This window comes from Histoplasma capsulatum (genome assembly GCF_000150115.1).
Source record: "Histoplasma capsulatum G186AR genomic scaffold supercont2.13, whole genome shotgun sequence".
Lineage (NCBI taxonomy): Eukaryota > Fungi > Ascomycota > Eurotiomycetes > Onygenales > Ajellomycetaceae > Histoplasma > Histoplasma capsulatum.
Window position 1 is genome coordinate 716,223 of NW_025544813.1, and position 18,319 is coordinate 734,541.

The window sequence follows — 18,319 nt, forward strand, 5'->3', positions numbered from 1 at the left end:
CATTCTTGGGGGCCTCACTCAGTTTTGGGGGGGAGGGGGAAGGTGCCCTGTAGCATAGCATAGAAATTAAGCATGGGGATGAAGGTGGACGCAGAGGTGGTTTCTCAGTCCAAGTTTACAGTATCAACAGGCTGATAATTTCCAGACAGTTTTCAAGAATGTCTCTTCGCTTCGCAGTTATGGATGGCACCGTTCGGATATATTTAGGGATCGTACTGCGGCACTCGCTTTGAAGCTATTGTGCGCTTGATGCGATGGTAGACAAAGAATGGAAGGGTGGGCTGGAATAATTGGGTGCGGGTTCGAAGATCTAATTAGATTGTTGGATTGCTTTCCCAACCTTTCTTTTTCTTTTCATATTTATTAAAAATCTTGAGGGGACCAGTTCAGACTAGAAAGCCAATAGGACAATGGAGCAACCAAAGGAGAAGCCTCTGGAGACAGAAACTGAGTTATGAGGTTGTAACGATATCAACGGATGGTCCAAAGTGAAGAGAGTAAATGATGCTATACAAGAGAGAGGGGAGGAGAAGCGATGTTTGGAAACTTCGAAGTTTTAGATATAAATAGCTACAAACAAGCAAATGGATACAAGGGGATTGAGAAGGTACAAGGCCTCGCTGGTCTGTCGAATTAGGATCGATTGTATGAAGCAAAGAACAAAATATGCTAAAGATTCGGACGGGTATATGAGTATGATACTAACACTGCGGTCTATGTGGCGTATAATTACAACGACCAAACTCAAAAATAGGTGAGAGGAGCAATAAAAAAAAACCAAGAGAGAGAAAACCTATAAACACCGAGGAACCATGAAAACCCCAAAAGGAAAGTCAGGAGTTATGTCCTTCACAAAACCTGTAGTCCTGCTCCTCGCTTAAGTTACAAATTAGACTGTACTTACAAACCAAAAACACCTTATCTATAGCCCTTTTCCATTTTCACTTCTTCTGCCGTCCTTCAAGCTTTGTCGGCAAATACCGTCTTTAAATATTATACTATTATTAGCTTGTTACGCCTGCTTCGTCTTTTATCCTTCGGCCTCAAGTCCTTTGCTCATCCTTTGTCCCAATGGCGCAACTTGGCGGAGACAACGACGGCGGGCAATGAGCCAAATCCAAATATCTATACCCTGCGTTGCGGCGTTATTAGTTGCGGGAGAGGCGGCGTCGCCGTGACCGAAAAATACGGACTACCGTTCTTGCTCTGGAACCCAACTCGTTCTATCATTTCGGAAAATGTAGTTTGTGGTCTGCCGTTGCCAGCGGGAGGATACGGATCCCCGATTTGAGCGGGCCGTAGGTGTACCGGGCTGAAAACTTTTATACTCTCTGTACTTGGCTCGCGCCCTATTCCTCGTCCATCACCACTGCCGACGCCACCAACACCATTCGCCCCTGTTTCTCGGTCGTTAAGCGCCGTAGTCGACATAGGCATGGTCGCAATATCATCTGCTGTAGGCCTTGGCCCAAAAAAACTCTTCACCCGCGCACTAGTCCGGCGAAACTTCGATTTAGTATTACCGTCCTCTTCCTTCGCGAGGCCGGCGGCTTGGCGGCGGAGGAAATCTGTCCGGACGGAGTCCTGCGCTGTGGAAGGGATGGGGTCAGAGATGGAGACTACACCCTTCTCGCATGACTTTTCACGGAAATGGCTGAATTTCGACATGGGTGACGGAATGAAACGTTTTTCTTGGCGCCGTCTATAGAAATGAATGATTATCAGCGCGAGGATAATCCCGGCTACAAGACCAGGAATAAGGCCGACAACGATTGCGAGGGGTGGGAATTTGGATCCTTCCGGTGAGGATGATAGAGGCTCTGAGTGGTTGACATTGTGAATGGCTGAAGATGTTGATGTAGGTTGTTGGCCTACTGATGGAAGATCTGAAATTGGGATTATATTTGGGGGTTCGGTTGTAATTGAAGTAGACGGAGAGGTCGAGCTCGTCTGGGTCTGGGTGACCTGTTCTGATTTTGATGCTGTCGATGGAAGTTGGAGTGTAGGGGGAATACGACCCTTGCCTTCTGGAAATGGCGGATATGCTAGGTTTGGGAACGAAACCTGGCAATACAAATTTCCCACATCATCTGATTTACATCTAGCGCCAGGAATACAACAACGATCTCCACATTTCGGTATTCCCATATCAGGTCTCCTCGATTTTGCAGTGGAATGGGGAGAGCGTTCAGGATCGTAATCGTTAGGATCACATGAAGCTTGCGTCATGTTATAGCAGTTGTGGCCCACCGGGCAACATACCATGTAGGCCGCCAGGTTCAGAGTAATGCATACTGTGCCTGGTGGGCAGCAGAAGTTGGCTGGAGCTTGAGGATCATCGCAAGGGGAGTAGTGTTCAAGGGGACATGATCCGCCGTCGCGCTGCACAATGTCGAATGCGCCTTGAGGAGTAAATGGTATTGCTAGTGTCAGTGCCAGCAATGATAAGGAAGTTGAGATGAGGATGATTTTATGCCATAGAAGCGACATCCTGAGGTAATGGGCCAGGTTGTCCTGTCAAAGGAGCATAGGTGTTTACGCCAGCCGTTTGGGATAGAAAATCGAATTTAAAGACCGTATGGAATTGAGTGGTGGGGGAGGGGGGAGAGGAAGACGGAGGAGGAGAAAACGTGATAGCCGCTTGAATGTCTCGAGAGTCAGGAAGTAGCTCTAAACCTTCAATCGAAACATCACAATGTTTGGAATAAAGGAAAACGTAAGAACAAGAAAAGCATATCCCAAGAAAGAGGAGATATAGAGAACGGATAGAAAGAGAGAGAGAGAGAGAGAGAGAGAGAGAGAAAGGCAGATTGAGGAAGAAATTCTATGAAACAAAGAAACACCGGCCTCCATGATGGACCGAGAGTCAAATCAGACCCCACGCGCCATGATCTAAAGAATTGACTACCCAAGGCCCAAGGGATCATCCCCCTTGGGTACGAAACTTCCAGCGAAAAAGGGCCAACATCGGCAAGGAGAGAGGTTTCGCCAGCTAACCCCTGACACGGACCCAGAAGCACGAAACACGCTGAACCACCCAACCGCCAACCTAGACCGAAGCTTGAGACTATCGAGACCCGACCTGGTCCCTCCCGGGCACAGGAGTCCCCTCCCTGCAGCCAAGGAACCGCTTCGGCCGGGCAGACCTGTCGGCTGTGAAACCAACGCTGGAGTCACGGTTGGATGTAGTTGGATCGTGGTTGGATGTTGGTGGTCCAGAGCCGAATCGGGCAACTTTGGCGCTGTATCAGAAAGTCGGCGGCTCAGGGCAAACGCGAGCTGCGATTGGCTGCCGGGTGGATTCCACGCTAGACCAGAACCATCCTAGTCACATTTTGCATCGAAGAAATTCTTTGGCAAATTCTGGATCCCGTGACTTGGAGAGAAGAAAGTCCGTAGCAGTTGGATGAGATGAGATGTACAGCACCCTGCACGGGCGATAATTGACATTATCCATACTATACACAGACTCACTCTCCTGGCAATGGTTAGAATCTGAGTCCACTCTCCGTTCATGATACCGCAACGTTCGCTCCGGCTGCGGCCCGGCCTGCGTGCTGTTTCTTCCTCGTTGGTATGGCAAAAGCTTGTACCCTCCGCTGAAGAACCGCTACCTCGAGCTGCTGCTGACAGTGCTATAGTCCTTTCTTCGAACAAAGCCGCAGAATAGATCAACTCACTATGTCCCTCAATTAGGGCACGATGCTGCCTTCAAAAAGGATGGGGTGCCTGATCTCTTATCGCCGCAGGGATTCGATCTCGCATGGGTTCAATATCAGGGCTTCCTGATCAACAAATTGAATCTTTTAACAGCAGGTATTATTCTGGCACCCAATGGCGTGAGAAAAGCTTTAATTTGAAAACTTTGTGAAGCTGACATATGTTATATCTAGGCACACCTGATGAATCTGCTACTCCTGGCACTCTCCTTGTCAGATACGCCCGCGATGCCAATATGGCATCAGTTTTCAACTATGCCTCCATGGCCCACAACAACCACTTCTTCTTCAATTGTCTTGTCAGTAGATCCACTCCTTCTTTTTTCTTCGAAAGCTTGACCATACCTTGTAACCAGTCAATTCTTATACATTTATGCAGTCACCTCAGCACGTCCCCATCCCCGAACACCTCTCCAAATCCATTGAAGACTCTTGCTCCTCCGTCGAGTCCCTGAAGGCCGAATTTCTCGCAACTGCCAACGCCATGTTCGGCCCGGGATTTGTCTGGCTCGTTAAATCAAAGGATACCGGCCAACTCAAAATCCTCACGACATACATCGCCGGCTCCCCTTACCCTGCTGCGCATTTCCGCCGCCAACCCGTAGACATGGCAACACAGACCACCGGCATTACGGGCGGAGAGAACCTGGAACAGATCAGAAAACTCACACCGACGAACCGAGTAGGGTCCATGGGTGCGTATTCTAGCCAGAAGTTCATGGCGCCTGGTGCTATTGACATTCATCCGATCCTCTGTGTGAATACCTGGGAGCATGTGTGGCTTCCGGACTGGGGTGTTGGCGGAAAAGCTCAGTTTTTAGAATCATGGTGGAATAGGATCAACTGGGACGAAGTGGCTCACAATTCCTCTCAAGCTGGGCCGATTTCAACACGCGCGGGCACTGCGAGATCATCGTACAGGCGGGGTGCGAGGTTCTAAGTTGATATTTCAACGGGAAATGCAAATTAAAGAACCCGAATATGAATGCAAGAATAAAGTTGGATTGGGTTCTATGTCTGTCTATTCTGTATTATACATGTATATCTCATTATGTTCATGCTTTTCTTGTCCCACTAAACATTTACACCCCCATATCACCTGTGCTGTTAGAAATTTGGCGATATAGACGGTTATCTATACCTTTCCTTTTTCCAAGCCATCCCAGAATGGATTTCCCTGCAACAAGGAACATTTCACCTAGGAATATCTCCAACCCAACTTACCCCGTCTATGATGAAAGTAGCTCAGAAAAAAACCTCACCATACACCCATTGCCATACACGCACGAACTCCTCAACCGGCCTTCACCTTCACCTTCTCCAAGTCCCTCACCCTCTTCTCAAACGCCTCAATCATCATCCCCGCCACCTGGTCCTCAACCGCCCCCATCACAGCTGCGTGCAACGCACTCCGAAACTGAAACCGAACCTCCAACTCAACCGTCGTCATCCCCACACCCCTTCCATACGTATTCCCACTCCCACTCCCATTCCCATTCCCATTCCCATTTCCATTTCCATTCACCACCGCATCCCCCCCCGCCCGCAGCTTCCACAACGTATCCAGAAACTCAAACAAGCCCCCATCACCCGCCTCTCCACTTTCGGTCCCGCCGCCGTCGCCCCGCCGCCCGCTCCGTGCCCCAACGGTCCACATCCCCGCATCGCACGTCACGCGCGACACAAACGTCTCCTTCAACGGCCCGTATCCCACCGTCAGGAACGCGCTGGTCGGATACCCAGTCCTCGCGTCGCGGGCCGTCACTGTCGATTCAGTGAGGAAGGGGAGGAAGTCGGCGTACGAGTCTATATCGGCGATTGTGCGGAAGAGGAGGTCTGGGGGGAACGCGAGGTTGCGGGTGGCGGTTAGGGTGCGCGGGGGTGGTGGTTTGGGGGAGATGGGGTTTGTGAAGGAGGGGAGGGAGGGGAGGGAGGGGAGGCGGAAGCGGCGGCTGCTTATTAGGGTTGTCTTTGCTGTAGAAAGGAGAGGGTGGGTGTGAGGACAGCGGAGGCGGCGAAGGAGGAGGAGGTTCGGAGGCCGCATTTTTTTTTTTTTTTTTTTTTTTTTTTAGGGGTTGGGCGACGTCAATGCCCCTTGGCCCCTCTGCTCTCTTTTATTTTTGTGCAGGACAGTGCAGGTTTTTCTTTTACAATATGGAGAGGATCGTAGGTGAGGAGGGAAGGTATATCTAAGATGACCGAGCTGCGAAGCTGCTTGTTTACGTCCGGACTATCGCATAGTTTGGGCTTTGTTTTCACCGAAGTACTTAAATGACTGAGGTGTTCTTTCGGAGGTTTTCTAACTCCGGACGCATGCGCTTCGGGAAGCTTGTTTGGCAGGATATTGGGCTAAGAGGGTAAGCGGATATAAAAATTAGAACAAGATATGGTATTCGTTCCAAATTGGCAGTGTAGAGAGAGTTGGACTTCGACCTCCTCCGCAGCCAAAGTCCGCTGCGATGCCAAGACGGAGAGCTTAGTAATCAGCGACATCCTCTTGGGCACTTCTGTTCTTCATCCTGATGATGGTTCACTGGACTTCCCTTTCCAATACCGAATGTCATTTCCTTGCTGATCCAGGACCCTCGTTCGAAGTAAGAGTGGAACTGCCGTCGAATTCAACCGATAACGAGCCATGAAACAGGGCAGTTCCAGAAGGTTTCTACCAATTCAGCCGCCGTGAACCCCTGCCTCAGAGAGCTCGCGGGAGCGCAAGAGCGCACATCCCAGGAACCATCGGATTATCCCGCTCAGTCTCTTTGAGGATGAAGCAGTCATTCTAACCAATTTATGCTGGAAGCGGAGCTAGCAATTATTATCGCTGGCAATGCAGGTCTTTGAATGCAACATTGGTGGGGAACTACACCACGAGAGGCCTGCTGTTGGGAGATTGATTGACTCTGGACGCTCTCTTGCTGTGGAAGTGGGGGCGTTTGTGTGAGGAAATTCCGTCATCAGCGTGTCTGTTGAGCATTGCTGTCTTTTTATTTTTATATTATTTTTATCTGGACGCGTACCCTCGTGATATTTGTCTGTCGCTAAAGATGGAATGTTGAACTGAGGAGGGGTTAGCAGAGAACGGCATCAGCTTGGGGATGCACCGTTTGAAACACTGCCCTGTCATTGGCTGAGACGAGAGTGATATGGAAGATGAAGGTTTTACGAGATTTGCCAAATTGGTGTTTTTCTGGTAGCCGCTGGCCTTTTGTTATTCTCTGCATGGTAAGAAAAGAAAAAATATCTGAGGCTCATATTAGGAGACCAGTGTACAGGTATTATCCTATCCCTACCCTATATTTCACATTCGTCAACAACCCCTCTTTCCCAATTTCCCAATCCTCTTTCTCCTTGCTATTCACAGAACAAAAATCCCCGGCTCAAAGAGCATAGGCAGAAATAACCGCTTTCATTGCCACTGCTCCTCTGGGGCTATAAATATTCACATTGCCTCCCATTGCTCTGCCTTCCACTTCCTCAAGAACGATTTTATACTCCTCCTCTGCATATAGCGGACTTGTCGCCCGATACTCAATGGATCGAGGAACAAGAACCTCACCCGTCCTCCCCTGATTCTCCAGCTGCGCACTCCGTACATCTCGCCAGAGGTCCAACATGGCGAGGAGGTTAAGGGGCCCATGTACAACTAGGCCAGCATGCCCCTCGATAGTCTGTGCCCAGGGGAGGGAGTAGTGGATTTTATGCCCGTTGAATGTAAGCGCTGAGAAGCGCTGGAGGGTGACGGCTGACTGGCAGACAGTGCGAGCGTGGGTGACGCGGTTGTTTTCTTTCAAGGTCGAGAAGGTGGGTTGCGCGGTAGATTTGGGTGTGGTGGAGATGGCGGGAGGAGCGTTGGCGAATGTTGCTGCGGTTGTTTTGGATGATGGGTCGAGCTTGAGTGCTTCTCGGAATATCCAGTTTCTGGATTTGTTTTAATTATATATATTTATTTATTTTCATGGTTAGTATATCGTTTCGTTTCCGCTTCCCGCACTCTTATATCAAGCCGTCACAACAAAGGGGCAGATGGAATTTCAAAGCCCTTCATGGAAATATTCCTTCCTTTTTCCATTTCTTTCTTGGGAAACTCACCTTCTATCCACAACCGCAACCCCATGCTCATTCTCAAACACCTTCTCCACCCCAACAACCACCATCTCCTCCCCGGTCGCCTTCACAACCTTAGCCTCCGCACTTAACACCCGCGTTGTCTCCTGCACCTCCTGTCCCACCCTTAGCAAATTTACTTTCCCATCCTGCCCGAGTGGCCACCGCACCTCCCCGCCGGCCCACATGCGCCTTGTAAACGGCGGCTCTGGGTTGTATGACGTGTCAGTGCCATCCAGACCCAGCTCGCCTTCCAAGAACGCGGGTGTAAAGTATACCAGGTGGTAGCCGGGGGGGATCGGAGTGCCAGCTTCGGGGGCCCTGGCGTTGGATAGTGCTGGGCTTCCTGGGTAGAGAGAGCGACGGTTCAAGGTTAGGGAGAGGAGTTGGACTTGGTTCCCGTCAAGGGTCTGGGTGCGGGTTTGAGGGGGGAGGGATTGGAAGCGCGAGATGAATTTGGAGGCGATGGCAGAGGCGGCGGGGGCAGGGTTAGTAGAGATTGCTGTATGGGAAGCGCCGGGGGAGGATGAGGGAGAGGGGTCTTGAAAGTTAGCTTGGGATGTTGATAGTTGTCGCCACGACCTGTTATATGTTCCCCCGTAACAGCGATGGATGCGGTGGAAGAGAGGGGACAGCCGCGACGGTGAAGCGGAGGAGCAAAATAGCGACGAAGACATGGTATTTCAAAATGACAGGAAGCTGTTTGAGCCGCGAACTTTACCACGCGCTCCGGGTTGGAGAAGTTGGAGATATGTATATATAAATATAAATATATATAAATATATATATATGCTGTGTACCTATGATCTTGTGCCCCGCCACAGTTCCCGCCAGTCCGCCGCCGCTCCACAACAGGAACAGCAGCAACCGGCAATGGCGGAGGCAAACCTTTTGCCGGGTGGAATCTCTTGGAAAAATCGTGTGGTTGCCGGCAAACCCGCCGATAACTTAGCTTAGACCACTAAATAAAGTAAAAACAGTCACCCATGAGAAGCACCTTCGAAAATGTATGCTACTACTGGATAACCAAAATCCTGTTAAGCCTGTTAGAACCCCAAGAAGACAAACGTCCAATATCTTTTGTAGAGGCTATCTACCATGCCAGTCTCAACCCATTGTTCTCGACATTTCCTTCTCTTGCAGGCAACTTCTTAAATTTGTTGTTGTTATTGTTGTCGTCCTTCTTTCTATGTGACCAGCGGCCATTTTCCGAGATGCGTCGATGGGTAACTTCATCCGGCAACCTTTTGGCCGGGTTCACGCCCCTGGCTATACGATCACCCACGACCCCCATTTGTAGGCGCCTATGGGGGAATGGGTCTCTCTGCCTGTCAGGCCCTGAACCCCTAAAGCAACCCCTTAATCATCCCCGCAAGCAACCGTTGAACACCAGTCCTGCCCGTGATTGTTGGTAGCAGCGTTGATCGCGGACCCCAAAGGGTGGGTGGGTCCAAGATACAGGAACCATGTTCAACCGTGTTCCTTCTCGCGGGAGTACCCCGCGGCGGCTCACGGCAGTTGGCCGCGATTTGCGGGAGGCGATGCCGAAGATTGGTAGAAGTTGAGATTAGTTGAACTTGGAGTTGTCAAGCCAGCAAAAGATGCATTTTCTCTGAGGGTTCGGTTATATTTGGCATTATTGGCCGAAGAGGGCCGTTTATTTTTATTATTTTTGTTTCTGGACACGGATCTTGAACCTTGGGATCTCGGTTATCTTAGGAAACTGTTTGAACTTTTGTCACAAGAGTGGCTTGCACTTTGATACAGTTCCTGGCATCATTTTATACGCTACAAACTGTTTGTATGGATCTCAACAATCAACTCCATCTATTCAGCAATTCTGTACCACAAAAAGCGATAGATTTATCATTTATCTCTTGATTCATTTTATACAAGGAACAATGCTGTTGGACAATTCCCCACATTTTTGCACCAATCATCCTTATAATATGATAATATATTCAAAACACTTCTCAATGGTAGATATAACCCATAAGAGCCCCCGGACATTAATATTGCTATATCCGATTTTCATATGACTGGTGTGGAGGCAGTGGGCAATCTGTAGACCGCCGGGTTTTCATATCACACGGTCAATGCACCGGCAATGCGACAGCGACTTTTTTTGAAATACGGGAGATGGAAGTACATCTGAAGAAGACAACCGGCAACGTGAATGGGAAAAGCAACATCAAGCCCACAAAATGAACGTGGAATTTTCTATTTTTACAGGCACTTGGCTAGAGCTACGGGTTGACGGCGGTGGCAGTGGTCGAGATGGGTTGTTGATCGATCTGCGCTGAATCTCGGCGAGATTTGCTTTTTAGGCGCTGCGACAGTGTTGGAGTCCCCCGCCAGACACTTCCCGCATTTTTAAACATTCTCAGAGAATGAAGATGCAGCAGCAGCAGCAGCAGCAGTGAAAATATGCACAAAATAAGCCTCAATTGAACTCTCTACCTCTCGCCAGAAAAGCGGGCTAATACCAATTCCATTTCTGATACGGATATCAAGAGGATATCAAGAGCAACCTACTCGAGGAGTCCCAGCCAGGACCTGCTGAACATCCTGGAGAGCGCAGTATTGAGAATGCAATGTGCAATGTTGTTATTTTATGGCCGACGGGCTTCGGAACTGAGGATCACTTCGATTTCTTGCGGGCCGTTCTCAACGAGCCAGTCGTTGAAATATGTTGAGGGATCCAGCTACAACAGTTAACTCTCCATTATATCTTCATTATTCTGGCAAACGGAAGCACAAATATAGACAGACCCTTCGGGACATCGCACATGTTGCTTTAGAACCGCGAAGATGAAGACGAGGAGACATTGGTTCCCGGTTCCTCGGGTCAGCAATAATATCACACCCGCGCCACTTGCACTACAACCACAGGCAAGGGCAAACGCCTAACGGAACGAAAGAGTGCCTCCATGAATGCCCTGATATTTGCAAAATACCCCAGAATAATGGGGCTTCACGATGGACTAACACAACAAACCAATCAACCACTCTGCTATCCCGACAGCCCTCCCAAGGGGAAGAAGATATGGACGGCGGAGAGTGGTGACTATAAATTGCCCTGCATTGCGATTCCCGCCTTCTCGAAGGGCAAAGGGAAAGGGAGATCGATGGCTATGTGATACCGTACCTATTTTATTCTCTATCTCACTCGGTCGAGCTTGCTACCAGGCACCTTGATGTACCTATTCTCCAACGTTAACATCCCTGCAGAAGGTCTCTCTGCTGCGCTCATCGCTATGCACGTTCTGTCTGAATGAGCCTCAGAAACCCCAGCAAGTCCGCTGTTTCCGTCCGTCCGCATTGCCGGAAATGATACATTTTGGCTCTCATTTATTATTTCTGCATTTTCAAGCTCGTCGACCAACATCTGTGTACTATAGCCTTCTCTATGTTGTGGGAGATCTGCATACAAACACCTCTCCTTTTGATATAGACACCTGTGCTAATTTTACGTAAGGAATAAACCGCTCTCCTCCTCCCTCCCCCTCCGGTCTGATATCTTGAAGAATCTGATAAAAGAATTTTTGAAAAATAATAGGTTCTCACATATGACAATGGTGTGGCTGAATATGTCTTTTTCATGTATGAATTAGACCACATTCGATCGTCACACTGCACCTATTCAATTTCAGCGGGTGTGTCGCGATTTTCTATCAGAGCCGTCAATATATATCACTCCATAATAAAGTGAGAAGCGCATTAGCTACCACGGGAGGTTAAGTTCCAGCCACCCACCAACCACAGTGTCCAGCCCTTCCCGGAAACTCGCTAGATATATTTGCACAGTCCATGGCATCTCTCTCACGGCCGCGCCTCCTGGGAAGATGGCATCGGAACAATAGCGGGACGCTTCATATGAAGCTACTAATACTAGCAATGATGAGGCCGCTGGATCTCATCCGCGTACTCAGCTGCCCCTGTCAGGACGCACAAAAAAAGAAAACAAGAAAAAATAAAAATAAAAATAAAAAATCCGAAGTCCAACTGGGACTTGACTGGAATCGGGCCATGCACAAGAACAGCTATCAAATTTTAAAACCGGCCAAGCCAACCTACGGTTCCACATACAAATCATCGTCCGAAGCACCCGCAACCACCCAGCCCACATCGCGATCGAAAAGAGAAAAGATATAAAAATAAAAATAAAACCCCGCAGAAACAGAAAAGGGAGCAAGCCCCGCCCCCATCTCCCTCCCTCCTGCACCGCGCGACTCCTTCCGCGATTGCATATACAACCCCTTGCAAAAACACCTCCCTCGCACCGGATTGTCAGCAGGCAACGAGAGCAGCTTCCATAGACCGAAGCACACACAACAACACAACACGACTTTTCCCTCCAGAAGCCGTTTCGCAGCGCCGTATATCAATTGCGCCCTGTGTCATCAGGCCCCTCCTCCTCTTCCTCCTCCTCCTCCTCCTCCCAGGACCCGCGGCGAGGGATCCTTCCCAGCAACTAGATAGAACCTCAACCTCAACCTCAGCCTCAAACGCTGCAGGACTGTGCTTTTGCGCGCCCAGCGACTCGTGACTCGGTATTCGAATAACCGCACGTCCCCAACCACCATCCTGGCCTGGAATACCGCTGTCCAGCATTGCAACGTGGAGCTTGCGAGATAGCCTCGCTCGCTCGCTCCGTTGCGTGCTGTCAACGGATCCGATGTCCTTCCTTTTCCTGGCGTGACATTCGCTGCAGTATGTATGTATGCATGTAATGCAGTGAAGTGAAGTGAAGTGAAGTGAAGCGAGGAAACGAGGTATCTTTCGCGCGCGGGTGGTGCCGAGATTTGTGCCCGAGATGCTGCTCTCTGTCTGTCTGTCTGTCTGATCTTGTTAACGAGCGCGAGGTTTCATATCAAATGATTGATGGTGGTAGTGGTGGTGGACCAGATTTGGGTTTGTTGTTTTTTTACACCGTTGGGGGGGGGGTCAAGGATCAATCAATGCATGTGCATGATTTTGAGGTTTAGGGGGTTTAGTCCCAATATCTTTATTGAACAAGAAACAAGAAACAAGAAACAATCAATCAAGCGCCCCAATAGTTGCCTGCAAGACCGCTGCAGGGGCTGAAAACATGAATCAAAAGGAATCAAAACCAAAGGAGCAGCAGAAAGGTTCTTTTTTTTTTTTTTTTTAATCTTTATTATCATCGTCGTCTTATTATCTATGGAGTTCAGTCAGCTACATACATACATAGTTGCCCAATTTTCAAGAATCAAGATGATTTTTGAATCATCGATCGATCAATCGATCGATCCGGCAAATAAATGATTTCCGACTGACGGAAATAATAATAATAAAAAAAAAAGGAGAATAAATAAATAATAGTGAATATAGAAAACGAAAAAAAAATGAAAAAAAAAAAATGAAAACGCTCAGCTGGCTCTCTAATTACAAACAAACAATGATGGTAATAGCAATGATAATGATGATGATAACAGGAAAAACAGAAAACGCCCACCCAATATTCGAAAAGAGTGGGATGATGAAGGAAAGCACAGACAAATATAAATCCCTCGCATATCTATCCAAAAACATCACATTCATACCCATCGCTTTATCGCAAAAAAAAAAAAAAAAAAGGTAAATATATAAAATATATAACAATAAAATAAACAGCCAAAAAAATATGGGGAAATATTAGAGGAAAGAAAGAAAGAAAGAAACATCAAAAAAAATAAAAATAAAAAATAAAAAATATCACTTATTATAGTTATACAAACGACGCATTTCCGCCGCCCACCATCTGGCCACAGCATCGGCTTCGCGCACCCAGCTGGCCGCTTCCTCGCCGTACATGTGCTTAACGACGTTGACAATGTCACCCAGCGTCCATTTCTCAAGCGGATGGAGCTCGTTCGGATCCTTGACCATGTGGGTGAAGCGGAACGTGTGGCTGCCGCCCAGCGGGATGACAAGCCGGTAAGGAACGGCAGCGGACGTAATGGCCAGCATTGAGCCGCCGGAGTTGATGATGCCGAAATTCCACGCCTGGCGGCCGTTGAGCGAGGGCCTGTAGGGGCGTAGCAGCGACTGGGCTTCGTAATCGTGAATGAGATCTGAGGCTGCGGTGGTGTCGATGGCATCCAGGGAGTTGGTCGAGATGAGGAGGTCGAGAATGGTCGGGAGGATGGACATTGAAGTGGCGTTTGCGGCGACTTGGATGCGCGGGAGCTGAGGGTGGCGGAAGACGAGGGGCACGCGGAAATTGCTGATGTGGGCGTTTTCATACGTGCCGGTCATCTCGGCGTCCTCTTCGAAGGCCTGGCCGCTGCAAGGGTACATACACATCAGCACATGGTGAAAGGGGGTTCAGAGTGTGAACTTTCAACTGGAAAGTAACAGGGAAGAAGGCTTACTGGTCTCCAACAATGACCACGAGGGTCTCGTTTGCGATTCCGTGTTCATCCAGTAGCGCAAGAAGCTCTCCGAGCCAAATATCGTCGTAACGAACAACGTTCAAAAAGGCGTTCATGTGCTCATGCGAACCCTCCGAGCCCATGTATTGCGTTTCGGTGAAATTTTGAGGGATTGCCCAGGGGTGATGAGTCGTGCTGGTGAAATGCGAGAGGAACAGTCGCTTATTGTTCGCAATCGTCTCCGATATCACGTCACGGATGAAGGGCTTGACCTCGCTTTCGGCATATCTACATCTATTTGTCAGATATTGTTTATTTTTTCGCTACGGTATAGTGATTTCTTTTCTTTACACGTACCCAAAGTAGTTAAGTTCAGGCGTCTTCGGTGGATAGTACTTGGAAGCAATATTTTCCAAGGTCTCCTTCGTAAAGGACTTTCCAAAGCTCATGTGCCTGTTGAGCACATCCTGCCGGTCATACTGATCGGTGATCGATTGGACAAAGACGGATTCCCATTCTCGACGATGCACACTTGCACGATGGTCGAGCAACGCTTCGTTCACGCCTTGCTTCTGGAACGTTTTCTTTTCCCTGTTGAAAAGCTCCATGATCTGTGGGATACATGGCTGATAGATCTTCCCGTTGACCTCCTCGAGAAAATCCACTGGAAGCGGTCCGACACCGCAGTGGCTGCCTACTACGCTCTTGAAAGAAAGGCTGCTCCCAGTGAGGGCCCCCACGACGTTTATACCACCCATGCCGGGAGCAGACTGATCTTTCCACACTCCCGGTAAGAGGTCGGGGTGCTTGTCTGGAGAGCTGGAAAATGACTCTCCGGTGACTTGTTCCGCGACACGAGTCAGCTGTGATAGCTTGGAGTCGATTTTGTTCTGGTTGAGTTGGTTGGGTTTGTAGGAGCGAAGGATCTCCTTGTAGAGGTGAGAGCCTTTCTTTATGGGAAACATATCCTTGCGCGTGCTCTCCATTGTAACAAGGACAACATGTGATATCAGGATATCCTTGAGCGCGTGTCTGAGCGCTTCATAGGGTTCTAAATTGAGATTCGAAATCCTCAGCGGATCCGCAACAGGGTTGTAGTAGTGTGTTCTACTCTGATCCGAGCACATGTTCTTTCCATCTTGAGCAGGGATTGTCTCGTTTTCATGTTTTTCTATAGCCATTACCGCTTGCTTGTCCCAGCGTTCAAACCCATCTGGGAGGGCATCTGGGAGCCAGCTCCGTGTCCTCGCAGAGTACTGTCGAATAAAGGCATTAACCTTTCCCGGGGCCCATCCCTTGAAGTTATCCTTTGGCAGAATCCAACGATCCGGCTCGATCAGATTAGGTCGCGGAAACGATTTATTAGTAAGGGAATAGCTTCCCGCACAGGGTTTCGTCCTAGAATGCATCGCGCTGCCCAAGGCGACCGGCAAGGTTGCCGAAATATGATTGTAGGGAATGGCCGGTCGAAGGAAGACCAAAAACGCCAAGGCGCAGAGGGTAGTCAAGCCACAGAGGGGCCACAGCCGAACGACTCTCTGGGTTGAAAATTCCGTTTTGACTCGAGCAAGGGGGAGCATCATGTCCCAATTAGCCGGTGAAGCGAACTTCGATATCGATACCAGCCAGCAGCCGGTTTTGTTATAGAAGACGGGCGTAATCGCCAACGAGGCGAAGACCAAGGCCAGGCCCGCAACGCAGACGGGCACGATTCCACTCATCATCAGCCTCATGGCAGCAGGATCGCTGGCCACACTTCCGGCTGCATCCCATTGCAACTCCCCGCCAGTGACATAATAAAACCCAAACTGTGACGCTGCGGCACCGAGAGAGATGGTCCTAACAAACAAAAAGGACAACCGGTTAGCTCGTTATCGCAAGATCTCTGGCAACGAGAAGGGGGTGGGGGGAAATGAAAGGGGATGCTCCATACGCAAGAAAACCACCTATGCAGAGGCCAAGGATCGACGTGATATTGCGACTCTGGCCATGCAGCAGCAGGCGCTGGGCTACGATGAGGAAACAATCCTGGAGAAAGAAGGTCGGGAAGTAGACGACGAAATGCAGCAGCGGAATGGAGTGGGCATGCAGGAACAGATGGAGCAGTTTTGAAGCGAGGAGAGCAACGGTGAGCACGGAGAAGAAGAAGGGCTGGAAAACACGAAACGAAGGGAGGCCCATGGCCGCGACGAGGACGAGGAGAGGTCTGCGGGTGGCTGCACGCCCATCCCGTGGAGTGGAAACGGAGGAGCGCAACCACTAACTAACTATATCCAAAAGTAAAAAGGGAGAGGAAGATGAGGAATGAAACGAACAGAAGCGACAGGTGTAGAGAGAGAGAGCGGAAGCGAAAAGAGAGAACGAAAAATAATAATAGGAACTGGCGGAGAGAGGAGAAAAAGAGAGAAAAAGAGAAAAAGAGAAAAAGAGAGAGAGAGAGAGAATGAGAGAGACTACGAGTCGACCCTCATCCTTTTGAGGAAAGATATGCGCCAGTGTCTGTGCTGGTGAGTCGCCGACTCGTGTCTGCGGGACAGTGCTAGACAGTGCTAGACAGGGCTAGTCCGCCGGGCTGGAGTCGGGCGGATTCTGTTTCTTTTCTTCTTCCTCTGCTGTCTTTTTTTTTTTTTGTTTGTTGTGTCTCTCCCAAAGAACGAAGAAGGCTCTTGTTTGGTTTTGTTTCTGGGACCTGCGTCGGGAAGAAGAAAAAAAAAAAACCACAACGAGGGGGATGGCGGGCAACCCAAAAAAAATATGGCTTGGGATGCAACAGCAGGCGTATCGTTGGAGTACCAAACAAAACCCAAAGTAACAGAAACTACATTTTTTGCGTTTGCCTTGCCGTTACAGCGTTCCAGGTTAGATTCCTCAATGGGTATCCGTAAGATAATCTTACACCCTCACACATCGTTGGCGCGATGGCCTGCAGTCCAGAGCCAGACGCCATCGCAAAACCCTGTTTTCGACGCAGGTTGCCTTCCAATGCTATTTCCGCCATGGTTCAGGCCGTCGACGCTGTACTGCAGGTGTCGTAGTATCGAAGTATCAAAGTATCAAAGTATCGAAGTTTCGACGTCTCACGCTGCAGGGTCGGGGTCCCAGGCACCTGGCCAAGCTGAACGCGGTTCGGGAATCAAAAGCTTGGTCACACAGCGTAAGCCGAGCAGGGACACGAATAAAAACCACCTGCACTAGCCAGATGTCCAGTGGAGGACGTCGATTAGTGATGCCATGGCGCCGTCGAGCTGCTTGGGTTGTGGGTGTGTTTTAAACGGCCCTGGCGGCTGTCGCTGGTTCAAGGCGGATCACGGCTGGAAATGTGCCGAAATTTCGATCCTTGGCATAAGACTGACGGCTGCAGTGCTCCAGTGCTCCAGTGCTCCAGGCCCCGGGTTTAGGTTAGGGGTTTAGGTTGGGGGTTTAGGGGCCAGGGTAGGGGGCCTTGTCCAGGGATGCAACAGACACACGACCAGCTGCCAATCATGGGATAGCGGCGCCCAATTCACCGCGGACATTTCACAACGTAATTTTGATTCATTTGGGGCACGGGGTGGTTCTTCGTGTGACAGAAAGCACCACGCAGGCAGAACCAGAACAGTCGGTGCAATGGTATGAGATAGAGCTACCACAATCTGGAGTTGCTCACTCGTTGGTGGTGATATCTGTGGCGGCGATCACGATATTCTTTGGAAAATATGTACTGTACTGTACTGTACTGTACTGCACATGCCCAGCACATACAAGCAATGAATGGGCTGATCCCTTGATGCATGCCCGGGACGCCATGGACGTCTTGACATACATCATCCATTCCTTTTGGATCCACTAGTTACATGTAGTTGGCAAAAGAGCAACGGAGAAAACAAAAAAGCGATGATCGTCCTTTGTTCAAGAAAGTTTAAAAAAAAACCCAGGTTCGTACTAATACGTACATCCTTGAAACTCAATTGGGTTTCGAAGGTTTCGACGCAAAAAGTTGGGTTGGGCAACCACAGGACATACATGCCTTTGTTTGTCCTTCTGCATCGCACAAACCAAGGGTTAGACAGACATGGCCCCCTTATTTTCCCATCCAGGAGCCTTTGTCCTTATTCCATCACTACAGAAGAGTCTAGAAGC

General features: G+C 49.3%; 8 protein-coding genes across 8 annotated transcripts; 3 read left to right on the forward strand and 5 right to left on the reverse strand.

Moving 5' to 3' along the window:
* Window positions 1–666: 666 nt before the first annotated feature.
* On the reverse strand, window positions 667–2,733 carry HCBG_08201 (uncharacterized protein; the record flags this gene model as incomplete). The annotated part of the gene is made up of 1 exon (XM_045435250.1): window positions 667–2,733. The coding sequence occupies one exon, from the start codon at window positions 2,488–2,490 to the stop codon at window positions 1,126–1,128; it is 1,365 nt and encodes a 454-aa protein (XP_045284556.1).
* A 712-nt stretch (window positions 2,734–3,445) lies between these two features.
* On the forward strand, window positions 3,446–4,858 carry HCBG_08202 (manganese superoxide dismutase; the record flags this gene model as incomplete). The annotated part of the gene is made up of 4 exons (XM_045435251.1): window positions 3,446–3,574; window positions 3,642–3,816; window positions 3,894–4,018; window positions 4,099–4,858. The coding sequence occupies 4 exons, from the start codon at window positions 3,515–3,517 to the stop codon at window positions 4,657–4,659; spliced, it is 921 nt and encodes a 306-aa protein (XP_045284557.1).
* A 155-nt stretch (window positions 4,859–5,013) lies between these two features.
* On the reverse strand, window positions 5,014–5,763 carry HCBG_08203 (uncharacterized protein; the record flags this gene model as incomplete). Its single annotated transcript, XM_045435252.1, has 1 exon — window positions 5,014–5,763. One exon carries the CDS (start codon window positions 5,761–5,763, stop codon window positions 5,014–5,016), a length of 750 nt encoding a protein of 249 aa, XP_045284558.1.
* Window positions 5,764–6,943: 1,180 nt separating this feature from the next.
* Window positions 6,944–8,500, reverse strand: HCBG_08204 (uncharacterized protein; the record flags this gene model as incomplete). The annotated part of the gene is made up of 2 exons (XM_045435253.1): window positions 6,944–7,637; window positions 7,809–8,500. The coding sequence occupies 2 exons, from the start codon at window positions 8,498–8,500 to the stop codon at window positions 7,097–7,099; spliced, it is 1,233 nt and encodes a 410-aa protein (XP_045284559.1).
* Window positions 8,501–10,027: 1,527 nt separating this feature from the next.
* On the forward strand, window positions 10,028–10,963 carry HCBG_08205 (uncharacterized protein; the record flags this gene model as incomplete). The annotated part of the gene is made up of 4 exons (XM_045435254.1): window positions 10,028–10,094; window positions 10,338–10,501; window positions 10,625–10,670; window positions 10,716–10,963. 4 exons carry the CDS (start codon window positions 10,028–10,030, stop codon window positions 10,961–10,963), a joined length of 525 nt encoding a protein of 174 aa, XP_045284560.1.
* A 1,150-nt stretch (window positions 10,964–12,113) lies between these two features.
* Window positions 12,114–12,437, reverse strand: HCBG_08206 (uncharacterized protein; the record flags this gene model as incomplete). The annotated part of the gene is made up of 1 exon (XM_045435255.1): window positions 12,114–12,437. The coding sequence occupies one exon, from the start codon at window positions 12,435–12,437 to the stop codon at window positions 12,114–12,116; it is 324 nt and encodes a 107-aa protein (XP_045284561.1).
* Window positions 12,438–13,541: 1,104 nt separating this feature from the next.
* HCBG_08207 (sulfatase domain-containing protein) lies at window positions 13,542–16,381 on the reverse strand (the record flags this gene model as incomplete). Its single annotated transcript, XM_045435256.1, has 4 exons — window positions 13,542–14,112; window positions 14,201–14,488; window positions 14,558–16,039; window positions 16,134–16,381. The coding sequence occupies 4 exons, from the start codon at window positions 16,379–16,381 to the stop codon at window positions 13,542–13,544; spliced, it is 2,589 nt and encodes an 862-aa protein (XP_045284562.1).
* A 573-nt stretch (window positions 16,382–16,954) lies between these two features.
* On the forward strand, window positions 16,955–17,611 carry HCBG_08208 (uncharacterized protein; the record flags this gene model as incomplete). The annotated part of the gene is made up of 2 exons (XM_045435257.1): window positions 16,955–17,354; window positions 17,400–17,611. The coding sequence occupies 2 exons, from the start codon at window positions 16,955–16,957 to the stop codon at window positions 17,609–17,611; spliced, it is 612 nt and encodes a 203-aa protein (XP_045284563.1).
* Window positions 17,612–18,319: the final 708 nt, after the last annotated feature.